The sequence below is a fragment of the Carettochelys insculpta genome, chromosome 1 (genome assembly GCF_033958435.1).
Source record: "Carettochelys insculpta isolate YL-2023 chromosome 1, ASM3395843v1, whole genome shotgun sequence".
Classification (NCBI taxonomy): domain Eukaryota; kingdom Metazoa; phylum Chordata; order Testudines; family Carettochelyidae; genus Carettochelys; species Carettochelys insculpta.
This window is the reverse complement of record NC_134137.1, coordinates 40,606,359-40,630,579: the sequence shown is the minus strand read 5'-3', so window position 1 is coordinate 40,630,579 and position 24,221 is coordinate 40,606,359. Positions and strand designations below refer to the sequence as shown.

The following is a 24,221-nucleotide window of genomic DNA, read 5'->3' as shown; positions in this document are numbered from 1 at the left end:
GATAGGAAAAATTGACATTTATGATAAAAACATTCAGTATTCCATTCAAACTGTGAAACACCTTTATTCCCTTTCATAATGGTAAGGTATGCTAGGGTATGTCTATACAGCATAGTTGTTTTGAAATAACTATCCTTGCAGCTACAATTTTTTTGAAATAAGCACTATTCCCTGTCTTAACAGTGCCTATTTCAAAATAAAAAAAAAAAAATTGGGAAAGGTACTTTCAAAATCAGGGTTTCCTTTCAAAGGAACACTGTCTGCACTGATAATTTTCAATTCGAAAGCAGCACGTTTGATACTCTGGATGGTGGCCATTATGCAAATGATGCACTGAGTAGTCATATCAGCTCTTCATTGGTATTTCTGAGCCACAGCATTTACCTACCCCTTCTGAAAGGGAGAGATGCAGCCTACACATGCAGACTATGTATTTTGAAATAGTGAAGTACTATTTTGAAATGCATTTCTGTGTGTAACACTGTTATTTTGGAATAGCTATTCCAGAATAAGGCAGCTGTGTAGACATACCCTTAGGCTCCATCTACACTAGTATGTCCTTTCGAAAGATTTTTCAAAAGGGAGCTCCTTCAAAAGATCCTGTGGAGCATTTACACACAAAAAGCATTCTTTTGAAAGTAAATCGAAAGAATGCAGCTCTCCTTTTGAAAGTATTCTTCCACTCCTGTTTCAGGAAGAATGCCTTCTTTCGAAAGAAAACGTGTGTAGATGCTCCTCAGAGCCCTTGTTTCGGAACAGCAGTCCTCACAGCAACTGAGTTTTCGATCCCTGGTACTTTCTTTCAAAAGAGTGGGGGCTTTATGAACTCTCTCTTTTGAAAGAGCTGACCATTCTTTTGATCCACTCTTTTGTGTGTGGATGCACTCTTTTGAAAGATGTTCTTCTGGAAGACATCTTCCAGAAGGGCTTCTTTCGGAAGATCTCTGTACTGTAGATATAGCCTTAGAGACTGAAACTCATAACATCTTACATTAGATTTCTTCTGTTCAAATACTTCTGGTTTTCCCAGAGCTACTGCAACATGATGAAGATCATCCAGCCGGGTTTCCTAATAACAAAAAAATAAGAGTAAAACATGTTTCATTACTGTGGGGCCACACTAAAACGTCCATCCATCCTTCCAGTAGATCGATAAATAGATAGGATGTTAATGTTTAACTGGTTAACTAGTAATCCTTACCTTACTGGTTATGGTTAACCAGTAGGGGTTGGAGCAGCCCTGGTCAGCATTGGTCCTGATGGCATTGCAGGCAGGAGGTGCACTCTAGCCCAGCCAGAGCAGCCCCCAGCCACCGACTTTCTCCCCCACCCCATTTAGTAGGTTAATCAGTTAAAGTTTAACGAATTGAATGGGAAAATATGTTTATGCACACAAAGGAATTTAGAGCAAAATAAGGAGAAATTAGAAGATGCAACCACCACTCATTTAAAATCATCAACATTCAAAATCTGCCTTCAGCAGGTTTGTTCAAAAAGACTCATGGAAAAAAAAATTCAGGACTGTCTCCCCACTCTGCTAAAAATATTCTGTACAACTTCAGACACATCACTTATCTTCAATGTGCCTCAGACAAGCCAATCTGTAGAACTGGGAGGTAGTGGAAGAAAAAGATAATTGACCTTCCAGAGGACAGACATGTGACCAAACTAAAATCAGACTAAAATCAGACAGGAATGCAAAGTTCATAGACAGGAGAGACACTGAGCAAGTAGTTCTGAAGGGACAAGACGATTCAAATCACATTACTGCCCCTAAAAGGTGCCTGAGGGGCTCAGGGCTGGGTCAGTCCCGGACTGTGGGGAGCAGTGTGCCCCCAGCCAGCCCCTTTCACCTGCCTGGTGATTCTCTCTCTTTTTTGTATACTTTTATGAGGTGCAATCCCATTCCAGGCACATCCCATTTCCCTTAGATTGCTTTAAGTTATGATAAGAAGAAGCTATATACCAAATTTGATAGTCCTTACTCTTAACATTTAGGAAGCGTTCTTGAACATACAGACAGATGGGCTTTCTGAAGTATATAGTAGATAAAGCAGTGATGGGAAACTAAGGCTAGTGAGTGGGATACATGAATGGTCATCCATTTCAGAGAGCTGCAAGACTGAAACCAGGCATGTGCACTAACCATGACACCAAGAATAAGACTAAATTGAATTGCACTTGATTCTCCTTCATCATGCCTTTTTCAACACAACGACTACGTCTACGCTATCCCAAAACTTCGAAATGGCCATATTCAGTGCCTCATTAGAATGCTGGTGGCCGTGGCACTTCAAAATTGCTGCGGCTCGCCGCCACATGGCTTATCCAGTTGGGGGTCCTCTTCTAAGGGACCCCAGCAACTTCGAAATCCCCTTATTCCTATCTGCTGGGGCAGAAATCTGGAAGGGATGTGTTTAAGTAGCTGGGGTAGTTTGGAGTCAGTGCTCATCCTGAACCCTGTGATAGGTGGGATTAGGAATCCAATTTCCAAGAAGTGGTAGCAGACAGAAACAGTGCCAAGAAAATGCATGAGCGCGCCAAGGAAGTGGACTCAGTATTACAGTTTGCTGAGGTTCTAGGAGCGTGAAAACACCACAAAGATCCAGAGCAACAGAGGCAAGAACTCCCCTCACAGCAGCTCTAACAGAAGGGAGTCTGCTCAGTAGGTGTAGATTTCTTACCTCAAAAGTCCACCCTTCTTCCTTGTCTCCATCCAATATCATTTTTGTCTCCCTGTACACCTTCCCTACTTCCAGCTGCAATGGGGAAGCATAAAATTCAATCCTTTGCAGGTTAAAACCTATTCCAGTTCCAATGGCCTTTATAAAGCTTTCCTTTAGTGCCTAGAATACAGAATGACATCTGTTTAGTTCACATTTTTAATTCAATGGCTAAAATTATATTACCTGCAACACAACAATTACATGCAGCATACCACTCAATCCAGACTGCAGTCATCTCTGAGCAGATATTATGAGTCAAATACATTCTGTTCTTGGACATGTGTATGTCTCAGATTATGCCAGATTTAACATGGTATAATCACTAAGAGCACAATCCAGCCACAGGTAGTCTATTCATGTGTAGAAACAATACAAATCTATGTTGCTGCAATGCACCTACACGCACAAAATACCCTGTATAATTCTGAAATAATCAATGGCTAGATCAGGGTGGCCAATCCACAGCTCTTGAGCTGTACGCAGCTCTTCGAACCTTTATATGAGGCTCTTCCTCAGAGCTGCATGCTGGGAGTGTCATCCACCTGCTCCGCGCCCCACCACTTGGTGTAAGAAGCATGTGGCAGTGGTGATGGTGGCTCCAGTGAATCACCAGCATCAAATTAGAGCCGGAGTGGGGAGAATGGAGGGGGTTGGGGGTGCCTGCTTCTGGGGGGAGAGGGACAACATTCATTTAGAGCAGGGGATGACTGGGGTTGCCTGTCTCTTGGGGTGGGGGAGGGCATTCCTTTAGAGTGGGGTGGTGGTGGCTGGGAGTGCCTGGCTCTGGAGGAGGGGGAAGGCATTCTGTTAGAGCAGAAAGGCTGAGGGTTCTTGGCTTTGCTGGGGGTGCGGCACTGAGCCACGTATTAAATATTATTTTATATAGCTATATATGAATATATATTTATTTTCTATATCTATATGCAGATATATAAAATATAAATATAAATAGACATATAATATGTGGCTCTTTGCCACTCTATCCACCTCTGTTTTGGCTCTTAGTCTCCAACTGGTTGGCCACCCTGGGGCCAGACTGTCCCCCTTAAATCAGGAAACTCTCTACTGTACTTTCATGTGTGCAAAAAGCCAGCCCCAGTTCTTCTGAAGAATTCCAGCTGAAGCATAGACCCTTTTACACATGTCCTGAGACACCAAGGATGTTTCTTGGTGGTCATTCCATAATAAGCAGGATGTCTTCATATCACTCTCCTATATATAAGTCCACTGATGGCTAATCAGCCTGGTGCTGGAGCCACAGATCTTATCACATAAGGGGCAGGTGTTGGTAGATGTTGGAGGGGCCCAGGGCAGTTTTGATGCTCTTTTCTTCTTCTCCACTTCTCCTCATCTGCACTGTGGTGGGACCTCTCAAATTGCACCACCCCTCACAGATTACCGTTCTCCACTGTGGATGGTCTTGGGCAAGGTTCTCAGGTGTCAACATTGATGCTGCACTTTTTCGTGTGTGCCTTCAGCTTGTCCTTATATCACTTCCGCTGCCCCCCAACACTCCTCTGTCCTTCCTCCAACTTAGAAAACAGAATCTGATTTGGGAGGCGCTGATCCGAATCATGCAACCAGTCCAACGAAGGTGTTGGTGAATGATAATGGCTTCAATGCTGGTCATGTTTGACTGTTCCAGGATGTTAGTGTTCATGCACCTATCCTCCCAAGAGATACTTAGATTTCTCCTGAGGCAGCGTTGATGATGTTGTTCAAGTGCCTTCAAATGACGGTTGTATATTGTCCAGGTTTCACAAGGGTACACTAGTGTTGGAACAACTACTGTATGGTATAATAGGATATTTGTCTTGTGATAGATGTCCCAGTTCTCGAAGATGCTTTGTCTCAAGTTGGCAAAAGTAAAACTTGCAGGCTCAGATGATGCTAGATTTCCACATCAATGACAAAAGATTAGCAGAATTAGTGGAAAGATGACTTCCAAAGTATGGAAAGCGTTCCACAATCTTACAATAATCATATGTGTGACTAATGAAGTTTTACATCATGACATTACGTGCTGCTTTGATAAAGCGTGTTTTCTTAGAGGTTATAATTTGTGTATTAACAAAAAGAGAAAAAGAAATTACCCAGTGTCTATAAAACATGTCTAGTTGAAGCCATTCATTATTCATGGACTTGATTACCCTCCACTCTGCCTCTGTAAACTGTCGTTTCATAATGCGGAAGAAATCTGGAACTGAACCACTACCTATAAAATCAGAAAGTATTTACAACAAATATTTTAATACAAAAGAGAATTGTAAGCAAATTAATTGCCTTATGTTAGTATTCCAAGAAATAACTGTGACAGTACAACATATTATTCTTAGGAAAAAAGATATTTCTGACGTAAGCCGACCTTGAAATCTCAAAATTAAACAAGACAGCAAACGGAGCCATAGCAAATACAAAGAAATTAAATACAGCTAACATACTAAAAGTGGAGAAAGGTTCATGAAAAGTTTCTATGAAAAATTATACATTTTAAGGACAGTAAAAATAGCAAAACCAAATCTTCCCTCAGGTAAGTGCTACCTTTAAAAGATGTACATTTGAGGAATAAAGCCATAAAAAACCTCATACCTGTAGTAGTCTAAAATGACAGCATCTAATTATTGTTGACCCCATCATTACAGTCACCTGTGAAAATAGCCAGCACATGCACATAGCTTTCTATGTTTGATTGCTTAATGTAATGTAATTAATAAATCAATATCTTTACAGTACCTCTCTCTACATCTACCTATCACTGTACTAAAATGAGATTGTCTTATTCACCTGAAGTGGAGGGATTCTATACAGTTGCTGATGTGAAACTACACACTTATTTTTCACACGTGCATTCACTTGTTCTCTGAGAGAGTGATATGCATAATCATATGGCATGTATCAGTAACCATGCAATATGCAAATGTTGCACTCACACTGGCTGAGAGCCATTATTCCAAATTCTTCTTAAATATAGAAATTTAATTAAGAAGTTCCTTCTAATGGAATGAGAAGGACTAGTGAAGGAGGACTATGGGAAAAAGGGAGGCGGGGTAAATCTTGCTTAAAGGGCAACAAACAAGGCTTGCACTGGACAACACGTATGCTGGTGTGGTGGGTTTCAGAAGTTGAGACCACCAAGTATGTCTCCAAATAAGCAGAAGGATTTATAGCAGCCAGATCATAATGAGCAAGTCATGGCATAACAGTACCTTGAAAGTGCTCCCTACTAACTTGACCTGTAGGTCTTCTGTAGAAGACGTATTAAGTCCAGGATATAGTTGTAAGAGCATAAACAAGAAGCCTCTTCAAGTTAACATTTAAATATCTTTAAATAGTTATTGATAGCAAACCAGAAGCGTCCTCTATGACAGGTAACTAGAGGGAAATTGCAATAGCCAATTAATGGAAAGATCCAGAATAACCTAAGGAGGCCAGAAGTCCTGCTCTTACAGCAAAACATTCTGTTAAAATTCAAGCCATGCCACACTACCAGATAAATAAATGTGCTGGTGAAAGGCCTCATCAGGCAAAGGATCCCATAGATCAGATATTCTCAATGAAAATAATAATAACCTGGACTACTACTTGAGGGAGAGATGCCTTATAAACCACCTTTCCCAACAACTCTCCTCCTTTTATCCCTTTCATGATCATAATCCTATACGGATACTTTATCCAGAGACTCCACTGCCTGCTTTTGTGTCCAGTTTAAGAACTGTGAAGGACTGAGCTGCAGCCTCCCCACATAGCACAGAAATTGCTAGGCTGGAAATCCATTCCTATCGTGTTCATGAAATTGGAGTTGCAGTCTGCTGCTCCCTTGCAGTCCAGTTACTCAGAGCATTACACCTCAGCTCTCAGATCTTCTTCCTTTGCCACCTCTGTGAGTCCACAGCCCTCTGCGACTTTCAGACTGTGGTTGCCTCCCATTCCTTCCCCACTGCCCATCCAATCACCAGGTCCATTCTGACCCAGGCACTATTTGAAATTTGGCAACACTGCGCATATGTATGCATATGATATTTCTGTACATAATAAAATATTCTAAAGATATGAATTTAGACAAAATATAGAGGAATATTACCTATACAATGGAATCCAGAGACTGCTATTTAACTTAAAAAAAAAAAAGGCTCTTTTGGAATCACAAGTAGTTTACCTGTAGTGCAAAACATACAGTAGAAACCACTGGAGATTTTCTTTATGATTGCTACAAATTTATTGAAGTATTAGGCTGGCAAAATGATGCTAAAGTTCTGCATCATGGAAGCTGCAACAGTACTCCTGCTACTTACCTAACACAAAGCAGAGCTGAAAAAGGAGTTTAGTAGATTTAAAGTGACAATAACGAACAGAATGTCACAAACATCCATGGGGAATTCTTAGTTCATTCTAAAGCACTAACATATATGTAAGGTCAAGGGATCAGTTGTATGCATTTATATGTTAGGACTACTGGTTTTGTGGGCATGACTCTGCAATACAAACTCAAGGTGAGCAGCTCCTACAAAATATATTAACCAGAGCCCATTTGTGCAGGACATATTCACATACGTAGTCTCAACTGCAGCCTCTAGGCGTACTCTACAGGAGTTTCAGTTTGGGATGCTTTCTCTGGGTTGAGGGAGGATTAAAAAGCACTGAGAGTGTGGGAAAGATACTTTCTATTAGAAAAAAGAAAAACATAATTTTGTCTCTAATGGTCACCAGCCATTCTGGAAGCATATGGACGAAATTGTAGTTGCTCGAGAATTACAGGATCAGAAATTAGAGACAGAAAAGACCTTTATGGTCAACTTCTCAATCAAAGGAACAGAACAGTTTTCTTTCCTAGTATATATAAATATTTGTATACTTCACTTCACAGATATTATTTTTGTTTGTAAATCCAATTAAAGCCAAATTGACAAGTATCTGGAAGCTACACAATATTTATCTGATTGATCAGGCATTTAAAGAGCTTATGGGATCATGGCTACAGCAAGACAAATTTAATTTTTGTAATTTTAGTCATAGGCAAGAAAGACAAGGCATGTTTTCTTAGGAGACTTGAAAAATGGGAGTTTAAAGAGAAACAGGAAGGTTGTTCCAGAGGGAAAGACATAAAAAGGAGGTTCTTACCAATGGCATCTAACTGCATGAATTATAGAGAAAAATCCAGAACTGAGCAAGAGAAGCAGAAAAGAAGACATGATAATAGTTGTGACAGACTGTCAATAATGGTAGCGTTCTGAACAAGCCTCTCAGAATTAAGATAAACCTTACTGAGTTAGGTGAAACCTCTCTGAATTAGGAGCGAATGCCTTTGGAGCACCACGCGCTTAAAATGCAATTGTGCAGGCATCACTGAAAGCACTACGTTTTTTCTGTAATAGTGAAAGAGATGCTAATGAACTTCCTCTGTTGTCAACCTTTGAAGTAACTTCCTGGCAAGAAATGAATATTCTGGTTCAAACTGATTCTCCACAAATCTACAGACAAAGAAAATTCTTTCTGATGGAAGTCCAGGATTTAAACCGACAGAACTCCTAGTCCTTTGGCCAACCGGGCCCAGTGAGGCCTCCTCAGGGTTTGCTCTTGTTCTGAGCTCATGGCCCCATGAACTTGTAACCAACAAAGGAAGTGCTAAGGTGGTGTGATGCCTTGTAAGATTATCAGCATGTCTTCAAGGTTCTTCTATTTTTAATACATTTTCTCTAATGGTTTTTATCTTAAGAATAAAGTAGGCTTGCTTGGGAAATGCCACATGTGATCTTACACCTGCTGCAATCACACCTGCAGCAATCATTCTGTTACCAGGCTCTGAAGAGAATGCAAGCAGGTCTGTTTAGGCAGATTTTCTTTGCTGGGAAATACACAACCAAGGCAGGAGACCATTCAACCTGCCATACTCCTATCAGAAGGGAGAGAAATGAGTGACTCCCCTGCACCCCCAAGAAAGGCAACCCCAGGGAGAGCTGGAAACCTGAGAGTGGATACCCTTGCTGAACCACTGAAGAGAAATACAGGTGCTACTACCCTTAACTGTGACAAGACTGAAATAGGCAGAGAAAAGAATTTAACAAATAAGGAGGGAAATTCTGAATCAGGTGCTGAATTAAACTGAAATTATGCCGATGTTTGAGGATGGGTGTAATAAGGCCATGCTTCTTTGCACATGTGAAAAAACGAGCAGCAGTACCCTGCCTATAACGCAGTCTGGAGAGCTGGAACTTAGGTCACACACTGCGTTGTAATAACCAAGGCATACACAAGGGTTTCAGCAGAGACTGAGGTGAGCCAGTAGCATACATAAGTAGTGATTCAGAAATGTTAACAGGAGATATTTGAGGAAAAGGAAATTGTAAGCTCAGGGATGCCAAACTAACAGACAGTTGAGGGAAACTGGGTAGCCTGAATCAAGGAGTGGGATTACATTACAATTTAGAATGCTTCTTTCCTGAATCTTCTCTCACTACTTACTAGAAATTATGCCCTTTCGGACAAAATAAAACAATTCTTCTCTTTGAGTTTAAGCTCTTCAGACACTTGTAAGACAGTTATATTGCTGCTCAACAGAGAAGCCAAACAATATGTATGTAGCTGCCTTATATCTTTTTGATGTGTTTTAATGTAAAATATCTTCTTTCAATGAAATTAGAAGTGTCTGTCTTTAAAAAAAGTTAAATGGAACATAAGTCCATAGACTTTATGTACCAGCTGAAGTCAGATGTTGGTAGTGATGCACATGCTATTCCTGTCAGTCAGAAATTTGTGATAATTACCTGGGATGAAATCACTATTTTTACACCCTAGACAACATTTGAAACCTACTTTAACCAGGATCTATTGAAGCAAAAGGACAATACAAGAAACTAACCCTTTTTTGTACTTCTGAGTAGACACTAAACAAAAGAGAGCAACTGAAATATTCCTTCATTCCTTCATTCTGCAACTAGCAAGAGTTTGTTCATTCCAAACAACTATTTTTCTAACCAAAGTTAGTGATTGACCCTGAACTGCTGATCTGTATCTCTTAAAAGGATCCAATTGCATTCCAGTATTTTGGAGCCCAACAATTAGCTGCTTTTGGACCCAGCCTTTGAAAAGTTTTGAACTGGTCTCCCTACAAATCCTGCCATTTAGCCAGTTTTCAAATATAAAATTTCATCATTTAACTTTTTTAATCATTTGTTTTGTTCTCAAAAATTCCTGTTATTAAACTTTTGTTGTTACTGGTATTTTCTTTTTTTGGAGGAAGAAAAATGGCAAAATCATTTAATTGTTTTTATTTTCCTCTTATTCTGAAGGAAAGACGTATACGTCCCCCGCTCTCTTTCATAAGCATGCATATATTAACTTCACTTATACAGAAAGCAAATGTTTAACCTTCTATTACCAAAAAACAGAAGTGCCACTAGAGGTTGGACCTCCCTGGTCCAGAGCTCTGAGGACCTGACTGGTCCCAAACAAGGGAGTTTGATGGCCATGGGGAGGTCACGCTTCCAGGAGAGGGGAGGCACCAGCCTCCCTGCTGCGCTCCCCTCCCCAGACACCACACTCTGCTGCACCCAACCGCTCAGCTACCAGCCCATAGGGCTCTGCTGCCCTTGCAGGTTCCACTGCTCTCTGACCCCAGGAGTCCCCACAGGCTGCCCAACCAGCTCTGCTCCCGGTCCCTGGCAACTTCTGCTGCTGGGGCTCTCTGGTCCAGCAACATCCATGGTCCAGCTTTGTTGGACCAGAGAGGTACAACTTGTAGTTCTTTCTAAGTGCAGATTGATTTCCTGAATTTTCTACATGCAGAATTACAGACAGATTCAAACTCTGAAAATTTTGCTTCTCTTTTTATCCTTATTACAAAGCACAGAGCAAGCCTACTCAAAAATCAGGAAAATTATCTTTTTTTAAAGTCAAATCAACTTTATTGGAGGAGACAGCTTCAGCATGAAATCCTTATTTCTTTTGAGCTTATACATAGGATAGCTTCTCTTCATGACACTACCCAGGAAGATGACAGAAGTCTCCTTGAATAATTTAATCACATATTTGGCTGCCTAAACCAATCTGCAAATGTTATGTAAGTTATGAAAGGAAAAGAAAAAATATCCCTTTAATGTCTGGTTCTGGTCACGAGACTGAAACACTGCACACACAGTGCACTGCAGTTTTACTGCAAATGCACAAGTCATATTAAGACTTGAAACAAAAAACAGTCAAGTAGCACTTTAAAGACTAGCAAAATAGTTTATTAGGTGAGCTTTTGTGGGACAGATCCACTTCTTCAGACCGTAGCCATACCAGAACAGACTCAGTATTTAAGGCACAGAGAAGCAAAAACAGTAATCAAGGAGGACAAATCAGAAAAAAATGATCAAGTTGAGAAAATCAGAGTGGAGCGGTTGGGGGGGAAGGTCAAGAATTAGATTAAGCCAAGTATGCAGACGAGCCCCTTTAGTGAATCATTTTTTTCTGTACTAGTGGGCGTCTAAAAGAATTCTTTATTTTGCTATTCACAGGAGAAGCTGAAGTTTTATCCTTTAGGCTTTGATATATTTTCATGAGGGGACAGGGTATGAAGTGAAATGTTAAAATTAAAATGAAAAACTAACAGCAAACCAGACTTTGAAGAGTTACATCACTGAATTCTCCAGGAAATAGCAAAGTAAAAAAGAAGAGAGTGACAGATTTTTAACGTAGCTGGCTAAAGAAAATGGAAGAACAGAACTAGATCACTAGACAATCACTAACAATGATTTATTTTAAGATAGGATTAAATAAGAATAACAACAAAAGAATAGCCACACTGGGTCAGACCAAAGGCCCATCCTGTCCAGCCTCCAGTTTGCTGAGAGTAGCCAATAACAGGTGTCCCCGACGGAGAGGACCAAACAGGTAGCCATCAAGTGATCTTTCTCCTGCCTTCCATCATTAATTTCAGTTACTCCAGAAATTTGGAAACTTTCACAGCAAGCAGAATTGGCCAAGGTCCACCACAACATAAGCACAGAACAAAAACGTTCCTACGCAGCCGGTGTCTTTCTTTGCAGATGTTTCCGTTTAGTCCACTGAGGAAGAGAAACTGAAAGCCCAGAAACTTCGAAGAAGCAAGAGATGATGTTTACGCAGGACAGACTAGAACCATTAATTCATTTTATGAGACTTCGAGTGTATGTGTAGCATGTTTGTGGTGAGATTTAATTGTAACTACTATTTTTAAATGAGAAATTTAGTATGTTATTGATTTTAAAATTAACAAAATGGAATTTAAATAAAACATATATTTTCTTTTGAAAAAATAATTTTTATCCTCCCTGTTCACTAACTACAGTAAACAAGCAGAGTTTTATGTCAACCATTTACCAAAATGTATTCCCCCTTCATTAAAGTTTAATTCTTTACTTGACAATTCTTTAGTTTTCTGTAAGAAAAAAAAAAAGGAACAACTGGTTCTAGCTTTGCCCTTACTTTGGTAATTCAAGCATTAGGAACTGATTTACTGAAAAGACAAGTTAGAGGCAAGAAATCACAACCACAAACACAGAAAAACCTCACTAGCAATCCAGACAAGTGTTCCCATAGTATTTCTTCTTGCTACCCAATGTCTTCACATCAGTGCCTTTCCTTCCCTGTTTGATACTATTTCACTCCTCATTTTCAGGGCTTTCTTCCCTCACATATCCATTTCAACCTTAACTATTCCACGTTTTCTTCAACTATGTCCCCATAAGCAAATTTCAATCTATTAAATGCCCTTACCTCCTTTTAAAACATCTTAAGATGCTGTCATTCTTCGTGACTATTAAATTAAAAATCATCTACAGCACGGACTACCTCTGAAGGAAAGGAAAAAAGATTACAGGATTTTATTGCCTTTTTTCCATTTCACTGTATGTAAGAATACTTTGCTTCTATTACATACTGGCACGTAAAGCTTCATCATATAAAATGATGTGCAAATTTGTTGTTAGGGCCATAATTAAAAATATTTCACTGTTAAAAGATTTATAGTGCAAAGTAAGCTAGAGATGAAGTTTCTAAGAGGTAATAATAATAAAGCTATTGTGCAATATATATTCCTTATGAACAATTGTTTAAAATGTGTGCTCTTCTGTATCTTCAGTGGAACATAGGTTTTTCCTTTTTTAAGCAACAGAAGACTCATACCAAATATGATTTTTTAAAAATTCATTCAAGACTGTGCAAGAACCACACATTTAACAACACTGCTGTAAATATTAAAGTGCTCATTTGCATTTATGTTATTAAAACCTGAACTTCCTTCCTTTATAAATCATTCTGGAGTCTACAGCTCAACCCTCCAGTTATTAAGGCAAGAGACCAAATAACCCAGCTTTGCATACATTGCTATTCTATTAGTTTGACCTATTTTTAACAGACCTTTTCCAGCAAAGGTTAGATGTTAACTGCTGAGAAAATACTGAAGCATGGCAATAAGTCCTAAGAAAAATAAAACTTGAATGAAGGTAGAGTCAAAGTCAGGAAGAGGACAAATGCACTCTCTAAAAAAAAAATTCTCATGTGACATTTTTACTAAGATGGAGGAACACCCACAGCAAAGAAAAATTGTAATCTTTTTTAAAATTCAACAGACATTAAACACAGTGCTGGATCTCATGACAAACATCTTGACCACCCTGAGAGTGAGTCCAACCCTCTGAATTTATTTTAGGATTCTTAACAAAGAGATCACAAATCCTCTTTCAGCATACTGGATAAAAAGCTCTCTTTTTTGGTAGCAAGAATGGAAGTCAGGTGCTCTGGTGTACTCTTTTTATGCAGTTTGGCCTAATTTCTATTCATTATTCAGAATGATTGTAACACTTCAAATGAAATGCATCTGTGTTACACCTCAATGACATGCAAAAATAAGTTAAAAGTAAATTTAATTCTACGTCCATTTCACTTTAATGTACATGCACAAGAGAAGGGCAAGCTTCACAATATCAGGTATTCTCAAATGACAGTTTGGTTCCTCAAGAAGAAAAATCTCAGGAAACACTTTTAATTTCAGATTAAATTTCCACTGACAGCAGAGTGCACATTAAACTTCATGTCATACTTCTTGGTGGACCAACCTAAAAAAACTAGCTTTTCATGAACTCCAATAAGTTTATTAGCATAAATCAAAAACACTGAAGAGGAGAAGGAAGATACAAATTTATATGAGTCAAACACCTGACTCTGGAATTAATCTGAGACTGAAGATTTCAGGATCAAAGTAACTTTTATGCTCCAACTAAAGTAAGTGGGTATAGTTTGATTTGCCCAGAAAAGAAAGGAATAAACTGATAAATTACCTACTTTTATAAATCTATTTAAATAAAAACACAACAATTCTTATAAATAAATTCACTAACACAGAGGGGAAATAAAATTCTGAATTCGTGAAATGCTAAACACATTCTTGAATGATATATGATCATTTTAAAGTCCGTGAAAATTGATGTTTGTTTCTGCTCTGTTGTGTAGGTATCCAACACATAAGCCAAGCTAATGTTTGCTGTTGTAGAAATTCACACACCTTGGTTTTTTTTGTTTTTTTTTCAAGCCACTCAAAATTTATTATATAACATAAAAAGTTTACATGTGTACATTGTTGAAAGCATTAGTTCAAAAACAGTTCCAAGGTTTCTTGATTCCATAAGTAAAAAGCTCAATTAACCTCTTCACAGCAGTTAGGAACAATTTGAAAACTCTTATCATACTACTCTTCCAAGCTACAGAAGTCATTTGAGATGCATTGCCTCTTACAGAAAATGTTCTGTATGAAGGATGAATAAAAAAAAATCAATGATTTTTTTTTAAAAACAGACTTTTATTTAAATAGAATTTATTAAATCAATAAAATACTAATTTTTAAAATAAAAATAAAAGCTACAATGAAATTTAATCATAAACACGCTACACATACATCTATGCCTGGTTCACCACCGCCCTGATGGCATGGGGCTACCCTGCTGGGACATAGGAGTGGGTCTGGGCAAAAGTCAAGAAGCTATGGATGGGTTACACCTGGGCCCAGGTCTCGGTGAGGTCATGGGCAGGACCCTCCACCTGCCCCTACCATCATGAACTGCATAACCTCCTCAGCGGTGATGACAGCTCCCCCCAGGACCCTTCTGAATACTGCTGCGAAGGCCCCCCACCGCTGACTGCGTAGAAGCCAGAGCTGGAGGAGGACCAGCCTGGAACCCTGCTGCCCCCAGAGACTGAGCCACCCTCAGACCCCGAGTCCCAGTGTCTTGTGATTGCTGTGGCCTCAGGATCCTTGAGATGGGCCACATCTAGCAAGATGTATCCAGATCTCTTCAAGGGACCCTCTGGTAAGTAACCAACTTATCACACACCACAGGGCCAGGGAAGGAGGGGGTGCCCACCACTGTCATGGCTGGAAGCAGGCCAGCCACACGGGTGCTGGCTCAACACCAGACATGCCATGGAAGGCCGTGACTCCTGGGCATGCCCACAGGACCAGGAGGACCAGGTATGCCAGACACGGGCCTGGGCTGAACTGCTGTCCCATCTAGATGCCATCACTGGCATCTCGTGGGACCAGCTGGCCCAGGCACATGCACCTGCTGCTTCCCCTGCCCCTGCTCCACCAGCCCCTGCCCAACGCCCCCCACCCCCAGGGTTAGTGAATTTCACCCTTAGCTGATGGCTACGGTCACTCCTCCTGCCGCCCCCAAGCCCCTCGCCTTGCCAGTCCTGCCTACGTCCCAGGGTCCCCCCATCCTGCCAGCCCAGCTGCCCCCCAGGATTCCCCTGCTGACCCTGACCCTGCTGCAGCCCCCCACTTCCCCACTTGTACCTCCCCGTGCTCTCTTCCCCATCCCATCCCCAATGGGGACACTGAACCTGTGGCAGTAGGATATCCCACAGCTGTTGCCACTCGGGGTCCTGCTCCCCCACGGGATTATGCCCCCCTGTCCTCAGCCCCCTCCAAGACTGGATGCCCTGAACCTTGTCCAAATACCCCGACACGTATATATGTTAAAAGTTCCACTCTGTAAACAGTTTTCCTGCCCCTACTACCATGAACTGCACTGCCATGATGACAGCTCCCCCCACGACCCTTCTGAATACTGTAAATATTCATAAATTTTCTGAATGGAGGAGGGCAATGAGTGGTGTTCCCCAAGGGTCAGTCCTAGGACCAATCCTATTCAGTTTACTCATAAATGATCTAGAGAAAGGGGTAAGTAGTGAGGTGGTAAACTTTGTGGAGGATACTAAACTGTTCATAATAGTCAAGACGAAAGCAGGCTGTGAAGAACTTCAAAAAGCTCTCACCTAACTGAGTGACTGGGCAACAAAATGGCAAATGAAATTTAATGTGGATAAGTGTAAAGTAATGCACATTGGAAAAAATAACCCCAAGTATACATTCAATATGATAGGGGCTAATTTAACTATACCTAATCAGACAAAAGATCTTGGGATTAGTGTGGCTAGTTCTCCGAAAACATCCACACAAGGTGCAGCAGCAGTCAAAAAAGCAAACAGGATGTTAGGAATTATTCAAAAAGGGACAGAAAATAAGACAAAGAATATTTTACTGCCCCTTTATCAAACTTTATCTGCTTTTGTGTATGGACGCACTCTGTCAACAGAGGTTTTGTTGGAAGATCTCTTCCGACCATGACTTCTGTTGACAGATCACTGTAGTGTAGACACAGCTTTACAGTCTCTTAAAAATGAATTAATGGCTTTTGTCTGTCCAGCCTAATGTCTAGCTTTTTGAAAGTTCTGGGCTTTCAGTTTCAGTTTCTCAGCATACTAAAAAGTAACATGTGCAAGGAAAGACACAAGCTGTATAGGATTGTTTTGTTCTACGATTATGCCATTGCAGACCTTGGCTAAGCACAGTAGAGCAGTTAGTTAAGACACGGTCTTAAGCACAGAGGCTAGTGCTACACTCACCACAACTGCTGGCAGCTTGATGCAAATAAGCAATCTCAAAAATGCAAAATGGCTGCTCATTTCCAAATTCAAGAAGCTCATCTGTATATTCACAGCAGAAAACAAGCAGTGAATGTGTGCTTCTGCTGGAAAAAACCCCTGTCAGCAGCAGCCCCTTACCCCTGATTGTTTCCAGGCATAAGGGGCTGGCAACAAAGGGGGTTGTTGCTGGCAGAAGCACTCTTTGTTGCTTGTTTTCTGCTATTTATATGCAAACGAGCAAGCATTTTGCATTTTTGAGACTGCTTATTTGTATCAAGCTGCTGGCACTAGGGCTGAGTGTAGCCTTAGTCAGAAAGACAATATACGGGAAAGGATGGAGGCAGCACACAAAGGAACAGTGGAGTGGACGAAAAAGAGAAGACATTATTCAGTACACACACAGCTTCCTATATTCCCCCACACTTTTGCCACAGAAAAACTGTCATGGCTTCTGACAGACCCTATGAGGGAATATTTTGAAGAAATTAGTTACCTGGGCAACAAAGGAAAATGTGTCAAGTGGAAGTAGAGCAAGAAGATGATGCAGGGATTAGATGAAAGAATGAAACATCATAATGAAAACTGCTCACTGGGGAAAAAATGGTGTAGATGAAGATGTGGATATGTCTCACTGGATCAACTGGTTGATATAAATATTTCACTTTGCAACATCCTTCAAAACTCTCTCAATGCCTTTTAGCATAAGTGTGATTTGACAAGTAAATTCCCAAGCCATTTGCTGTGTTTGACATTGCAAATAAAAAAAGAAAAAAAAAAGATTATTTTAGCTAATCCTTATGGATTCTTTAATTAATTAACCAGGTATAGAACCTATCACTCAATTGCATAATACAGAAGACTGAAGTGAGAGAAATCTAGAGTCGAGTGTCATTTTCTTATTTTATATTACATAACACACTCCCCTTATTAAAGAATATCATGGTCACAGACTATACTGGTGATGCCCATAAGTCTCTTCCTTATTTTACTTCAGCATTACTCAGCTCTTCCAAGGGAACTCCTTTGTATTCTTGTTTTCTCAAAAAAAAAAACCCATAGATGTGCCAATAAGTTCAATGGGGCTTACTCCAAAATTAAGTGCACTCTAAATGGAGTCAGTCTTAACTTTTTTGGTAACTTCATTTAAATTAATGATTTTGGAGGTGTTTGAAATTGCCTTGATTTAAATCAATCCACCTTCTCAGTGTGCAGTTACTTCCATAATCAAATAAACAAAATGACTTCTCTCAAGTTACTTAAGAATTCATCTTAAAACAATCTTTACCAAAATAAAATGCAATGATGCGAGTGACTCTCCAGAATTAAGTAAATTAGAAACACACTGTGAATCTAAGAAACTTAAGTTTAGCAATTGTATCCTATGAGTCTAAAGTAGACAAGGTGAGCCTCTTACAGCCATAAACACGCTGGGTGAGTAGGTAGATTTAAAAAAAAAAACAAAACATAAAATGCATCAAGAAAAGATGTCCTCTATCAGCACTATTTTTATATATTTATAGCATATTAATCTAAATGGGGAAAAATGGTGTTGTAGAACAGGTGCATGTCAGTCTTCTAGTAATCCTGCACAACCTTTGAGCACTGGACAATCATCACTATTCTGCATTTGCAGACCAATTTATGCTTCGTTCATTGCACTCCCAAACAAGGCTATTTCTTTTGACAGTCTCATTTCAGAGATACTTATAATGCAAAACTAAGGTGGAGGAAACATCTATTTCATTATTCCAATGATTCAATGAAGGGAGAGAGAAAAATATTTAAACATAAACAACGTTAAAGGCAACACATTTCTCAAAACACGTCAAACATTGCATGACACTTTTGCACAAAAGATACCATACAATGTAAGTTATTATACTACAACAACAACAAAATCATATCAGGTTGGTGCAACCAGCATATATTATACAACCACGGGATATTATAAAATTAGGGTCACTTAATAAGATGACTAACCTCGGTACGTATTCTGTGTGGCAATCACTAAAATGCAGTAATGATAATTTATATTCAATTAAAAGATACACAGTACTCAAAGAACACCTTAACTTGCTTCATGTACATTGCACATGTGTATTAAACCCTAAAAGGAAAAGATTATAGATGGAAGACTTCAATTTCTGAGACATAAGGAACCTGGTAAATTACAAGGCAACAGCACCACTCTGTGGAGCTTTCAATTACAACAATCCCTACTAAAGAGAAAGGTGCTCATCACACAGAAAAGAGCAGTAACACCAGTCTTGTGTGAAGCTGCTAAAGGAAAACTGTCATTAGACAAAGTGACTTGGAAAGCTGTTAGTAATGGGTCAGTGTACTGTAGCTGTAGTTTAAAACTCTCTCCTTAATACTGTTGATCTAATTATTTTCTGATGTTTTAAGTGCACTCCAGAAGTACTGAATTACATTGAATGTGTATTTGCTTACTGAAATATGCTATTCTAACATGAAATATTATGGTAATTAATTTATATCTCCTTTAAATGATTGTGCTATGGTAGTAGCCAAAGTTAATTATTCTTTAATTTATTTGAGAATTATGTTTTCCCCTTGAAACTCCTTAAGTAGTAAAATATGATAAAACCAGGAACGTACTCATATATTATAAAATTATTTCTATCAAAAAGCTATATTTTTTACTTACTGCAATGTGAAATGAAAATACATCTTGTTTTTCACTTATTAAATGTTTATTATTCGGTTAAATGCCAGGTATTAAAGCTCCGTTTTACCAGTAAGAGGCAGGAAAATATTAAGTAAATGTTATTGACAATTTGGTTATTATAGGAAGACAGACTACAAATATTTAATTTAGCAGACTTTTAGAATTAAAAAGAAACAGATTTATCTCTAGTTCATCTCCCTATTAACACAGGACTGTCTCTTCCAGTAGTTTCAATGCCTTATTCAGTTTAATTCAAACAGATCCTTCTGTACATCCTCTGGAAGATAATTTCACTGTCTAGAAGACCAAATTCTATTTTTAGAAAAGTTGGCAGAAATCGGCACACTATTCTTATATTTACAGAAGTATCTTAATAATATATGGAAGTCTGTCCACAGCTCCAATAGTTCCCTGGGGTTCCCACTACGCCCCTGATTTCAAAATCTTCCAATAGCCACAGCTTCAAGTAGCTATGCTGGAAATAGATGGGCAGGTGATCAAAAGGCAGTAAGGCTGTGGTAAAGGTAATGGGGACACACTGTCGTCGACTTTCTGAACACATGTGAACACCACCAACTTTATAAAATCTAGTGGTAAAAAATCAACTTTAACAGATTTGACTTTATTTCCTCATGTAGACATAGCCTCAGTTACAAAGCAGAGGAGCACCTCAGGCTTTTCTGAAGTGACTTCCCTTGGCCTATTAAATGAGCAAATGACCAGAGTGTGGCTGGCCTTTCATAATCAAATTAACATATACTTTTTTTTTAAGGGAAGAGAGAGATGATAAATTATGAAACTCTTTCAAGAAGGAAGTAGCAATATGAGCTAGGGAAGAAATCCACATAACATCCAAAAAGGGAGCAGGGGCGGACAGATGGAAGATAAAGTAAAAAGAAATATAGTTTCCTTTTGCCATGGAGTTTCAGCTTCTACTGTGGTTTTAAACGACAGTAACATATAATTTTATGTAACTGAGAAGAACCGCAAGATGGCAACCCCCACCAAGAGGGCAGGCCCATGGCTGGAGGGGCTGTGACTGAACAAATGACAACCTCCAGAGGGTCCACACTGCCACCCTCTGGAGGATAACCAACCTCTTGGAGCAGTAGCTCTGGGACGACCAGAAGTGGGAAACATAATCCTGGGACCAACTGATGTCTCACTTCAATGCCGCCTCCGATGTCTGGCGGGAACTACTGCCCCAGCCTGCACTGCTCCCCCTGCCCTGCCAGCCATCCCCCAAGGCTTCTGGAGTTTTGGCAGTGGCTGAGCGCAATGCCCACCCCCCCGCTCCCCAGGCTCTCCTGATAAGCCTGACCCCACTGCAGCCCCAGCTCCTCCACACATCTCCATGCTCCCAGCCCCAACACATCCCTGATGGGTCATAGCCCCCCACCCCTCGTTCCAAGCTCCCCTGCCCAAGTTATGATGTCTCTTACCTCCTGTCCCAAGGCCCCCCACAGCCCTCCACCTGTACTTAGTTCACTGGTGTGTGATTTATAAATAGTCTTTTTATTATAATGGTTATTTGCAACATGTTTACCTTTGTTTAGGCAAAGAAGGTGTTGGAACACGACCCCCATGTCTCTTTATTGGAGAGAGGTTGGGGAAGGGCGAGGGGGTGAAGGGAGGGGTCATGGTAGGGATGGGATAGTTGTGGGCCAGAGGCCTCTGCTGGGGGTACAATGGGGAGGGCCATTGGCGGCCATGGGAGAAACTCTCCCTTAGAGCCTCATGGATCTGCAACCCATCCCTATGGGCTTGGCAGATCAGAACTGCACCCAACTGCTCGTAGCCTTGACCAGTGTTGCTGCCCCTTCCCCACCCCCTGAAGGAAGGCCTTCCCATTCCCATCCACAATGGAGGGCACAACATGTGGTCACAACTTGGGGGACGCTGCGCTCCCCCATGTCTAGGCACCTGAAGCATGCCTTCAGGTGGCCAAAAACGCACTTGGTCTGCATCTGGGCCTGGTTCAAGTGGGCATTAGACAATTTTTGGTTCAGGTCCAGCTGCCCAGGGTAGGACTTCATAAGCCATGGCATGAGGAGATAGGCTGTGTCCCCCACAATGCAAAATGGTATGTGCACATCCCCAATTGCCAGCTCCTGTCAGGGGGACGAATGTGCCCGCCTCCATTCTTTAGCACAGGCCAGAGTTGCGGAACACCTGCATGTCGTGCCCAGCCCAATCCCTGACGTAAAAGTCAATGAAGCATCCATGGTAGTTGACCAGGGCTTGCAGCACGATGGAGAAATATCCCTTTTGGTTGATGTTCTTTGCCACGCTGTGGTCCAGGGCACAGATGGGGCTCTGGGTCCAGTCAATAGCCCTAAGCAGTTGGAGAACCCCAGGGCAGCGTATTCAGTCACAATTACATCCATGTCTGCCAGACGGACAGACTTCTGCAGCAGAAGTGTGTTCATAGCCTTCACCACCTGCAGAAGGAGGGGACCGAACACACACGTCAGGAACTGAGGGAGGGTTTCCCCATCCCCCTCCTGTTCCCTTCTCCCCTGAGCTCTCCAGCAGCCCCCCATATGAGGTCACCCCCCTTGGCAACAAGGCTGTGCGATGGTGGGACGCCATGGTCCCCCAAGATTGGGATTCCCCTCCACTCCTCACACCCCCAACCCTGCTCTGCAAGGATTCCCCATGGGCGGGACACCACCTCCCTGCCCCGTGCATGGCCTGAAGCCCACAAGTACCTTACCTCCTTCATGAGGGCCCCAACGGTGGACTTCCCCACACCAAACTCATTCCCCACGGAGTAGGAGTCGTCAGGGTGGCTTCAATGCGGCAATGGCGACCCACTTCTCCACAGGAATGGCAGGCTGCAGCCATGTGATCTGTCTCTGGAGGGCAGGGGTGAACCAGGCACAGAGCTCCAGAAAAGTGTCCTTCTGCATTCTGAAGTTCTGGAGCCACTGCTGGCTGCCCCACTGCCCCATAACAAGCTGGTACCACCACTCAGAACTGGTGCTGTGCTTCCAGATCCACCTATCCAGGGGGCGAGCGCAGATGGGCCTGTGCGGCAGCAATGGTCAATTCCTTAAAGATAGTGCCAGGCTTGACCTCCCTGAGGAAGAGTCAGATGGCCATGATGAGGTTTGGCAGCTGCTGAAGCACCTCTGGGTGAGGCCTGTGCAAGCCCTGGGGCTGCTCTGGCACCATGGCTAGCTGGAAAGCCCTGCATCCTCCTCAGCAAGTGTCAAAGGCCTGTGCTGTCCCTTGTGGAGGTAGGCAAACCTCAGTATGGGCAGGGAACAGGTGTTGGTGGGGGGCCCTTACATGGCACACCTCACTGGGTTCCTGACTGTCAGCCATGCAACCCTGTGTGATGGGGTTCCAGAGGCCATTCTGCTGAGAGAGCATCTGGGCAGTCTGGCTATCCTCTTTCAACATAGAATTATTTTGGGGAAACTTTCAGATCATATTTTTAAGGAAAACATTCAATCTTGATTTAACAATTGCCTTGGCAGAGGATCTACCAGGATCCTTGGCAAACTGTTCCAGTGGGTCATCATCCTCACTGTTAAAAATGTACATCTTATTTCCAGTCTGACTTTATATAATTCCATTGAATCATGTTTGACCTTTCTCTGCTAGACTGATGAGCCAATCACTAAATATCTGTTCCTCATGTAGGTACTCAAAGACTAATCAAGTCCCCCTTTAACCTTCTCTTGATTCAGCTAAATAGTCTGAACTCCTTGGGCGCATCTACATTAGGAACTAACTTCGAAGTCAGGCACTACTTCAATGTAGCCAGCAGAGAGTCTACATACATTTCCCCTTACTTCGAAATAGGGAGCCCAACTTCCAACTCTTTACTCCATTCCTGGGAATGGAGTAGTGCCCTACTTTGAAGTAGGGTGTGTGTAGACACTCAACATCAAAATTATTTCTGTAGTGTAGACACAGCCCTTGAGTCTTATCACTATAAAAATTGTTTTCTAACTCTTTCAGCCTTTTTGTGGTTCTTCTTTGAACCCTCTCCAGTTTAACAGCATCATTCTTCAACTGTGGGCACCAATGTTCCAGAAGCGGTTGCACTGGTGCCAAATACAGAGGTAAAATAATCTCTCTATTCCCACTCTAGATTCCCCTGTTTATGCAGTTTATATTAGTCCTTCTGCCCACGGTGGCTCAACAAGATCACTCAATCTTTTTCTGAGGCACCGTTTCCCCAGTATAGAGTCCTCAATGGTGCAGGTATGGCCTGAATTCTTTTGTCCAAGATATATGTCTACATTTAGCCACACTGTTTGATTGGATCCAGTTTAACAAGAAATCCAGATCACTTTAAATTTGTGATCTACTCTTTACTATACACCACTCCCCCAATTTTTTATCATCTGCAAACTGGTTCATGAATGACTGTATGTTTTCCTCTGGGCCACTGATGAAAATTTTAAACAGAGCAGAGCCAAGAACTGACCCCAGGAGAAATCCAGCAGATGACAGTGGCCTGTTTATAATATCTTGAGATCTACCAAATACTTAGTTTTTAATTCATTTAATAGACATCAAATTCAATTAATATTCTAGCTTTTTAATCAAAATGTTTCACAGCACCAAGTGTCAAATGCCTTATACAAGCCTAAGATTATTACCTCAACTCTATTATATTTTTCAGCCAAACTTGTATTCCTATTAAAAAGACACTAGTTTGACAAAATCCATTTCCATAAAAACTAACACAATCAGCATGGTTTATTAATCAAGACCTATACGAACTGTTCCATTATATTGCCTGGGACAATGACAGATGGCTACGACTGTAACTACATTGTTCATTCCGTTTACACTTTTACTTAAGATAGTGGCACAAACTTCTGGACTTTCCCAAGAGTTCC

At 41.1% G+C, this 24,221-nt stretch overlaps 1 protein-coding gene across 1 annotated transcript in view; it reads right to left on the bottom strand.

Annotated features, from left to right (window-relative positions):
- Positions 1 to 24,221, bottom strand: part of AASDHPPT (aminoadipate-semialdehyde dehydrogenase-phosphopantetheinyl transferase) — a 33,305-nt gene that overhangs the window by 2,841 nt on the left and 6,243 nt on the right. The window contains exons 3-5 of the mRNA XM_074981830.1: positions 4,820 to 4,941; positions 2,685 to 2,846; positions 992 to 1,069 (exon numbers count right to left, since the gene is read on the bottom strand). Of these exons, the coding sequence (XP_074837931.1) occupies positions 992 to 1,069; positions 2,685 to 2,846; positions 4,820 to 4,941 (362 nt within the window). The remainder of the gene's footprint in view (positions 1 to 991; positions 1,070 to 2,684; positions 2,847 to 4,819; positions 4,942 to 24,221) is intronic.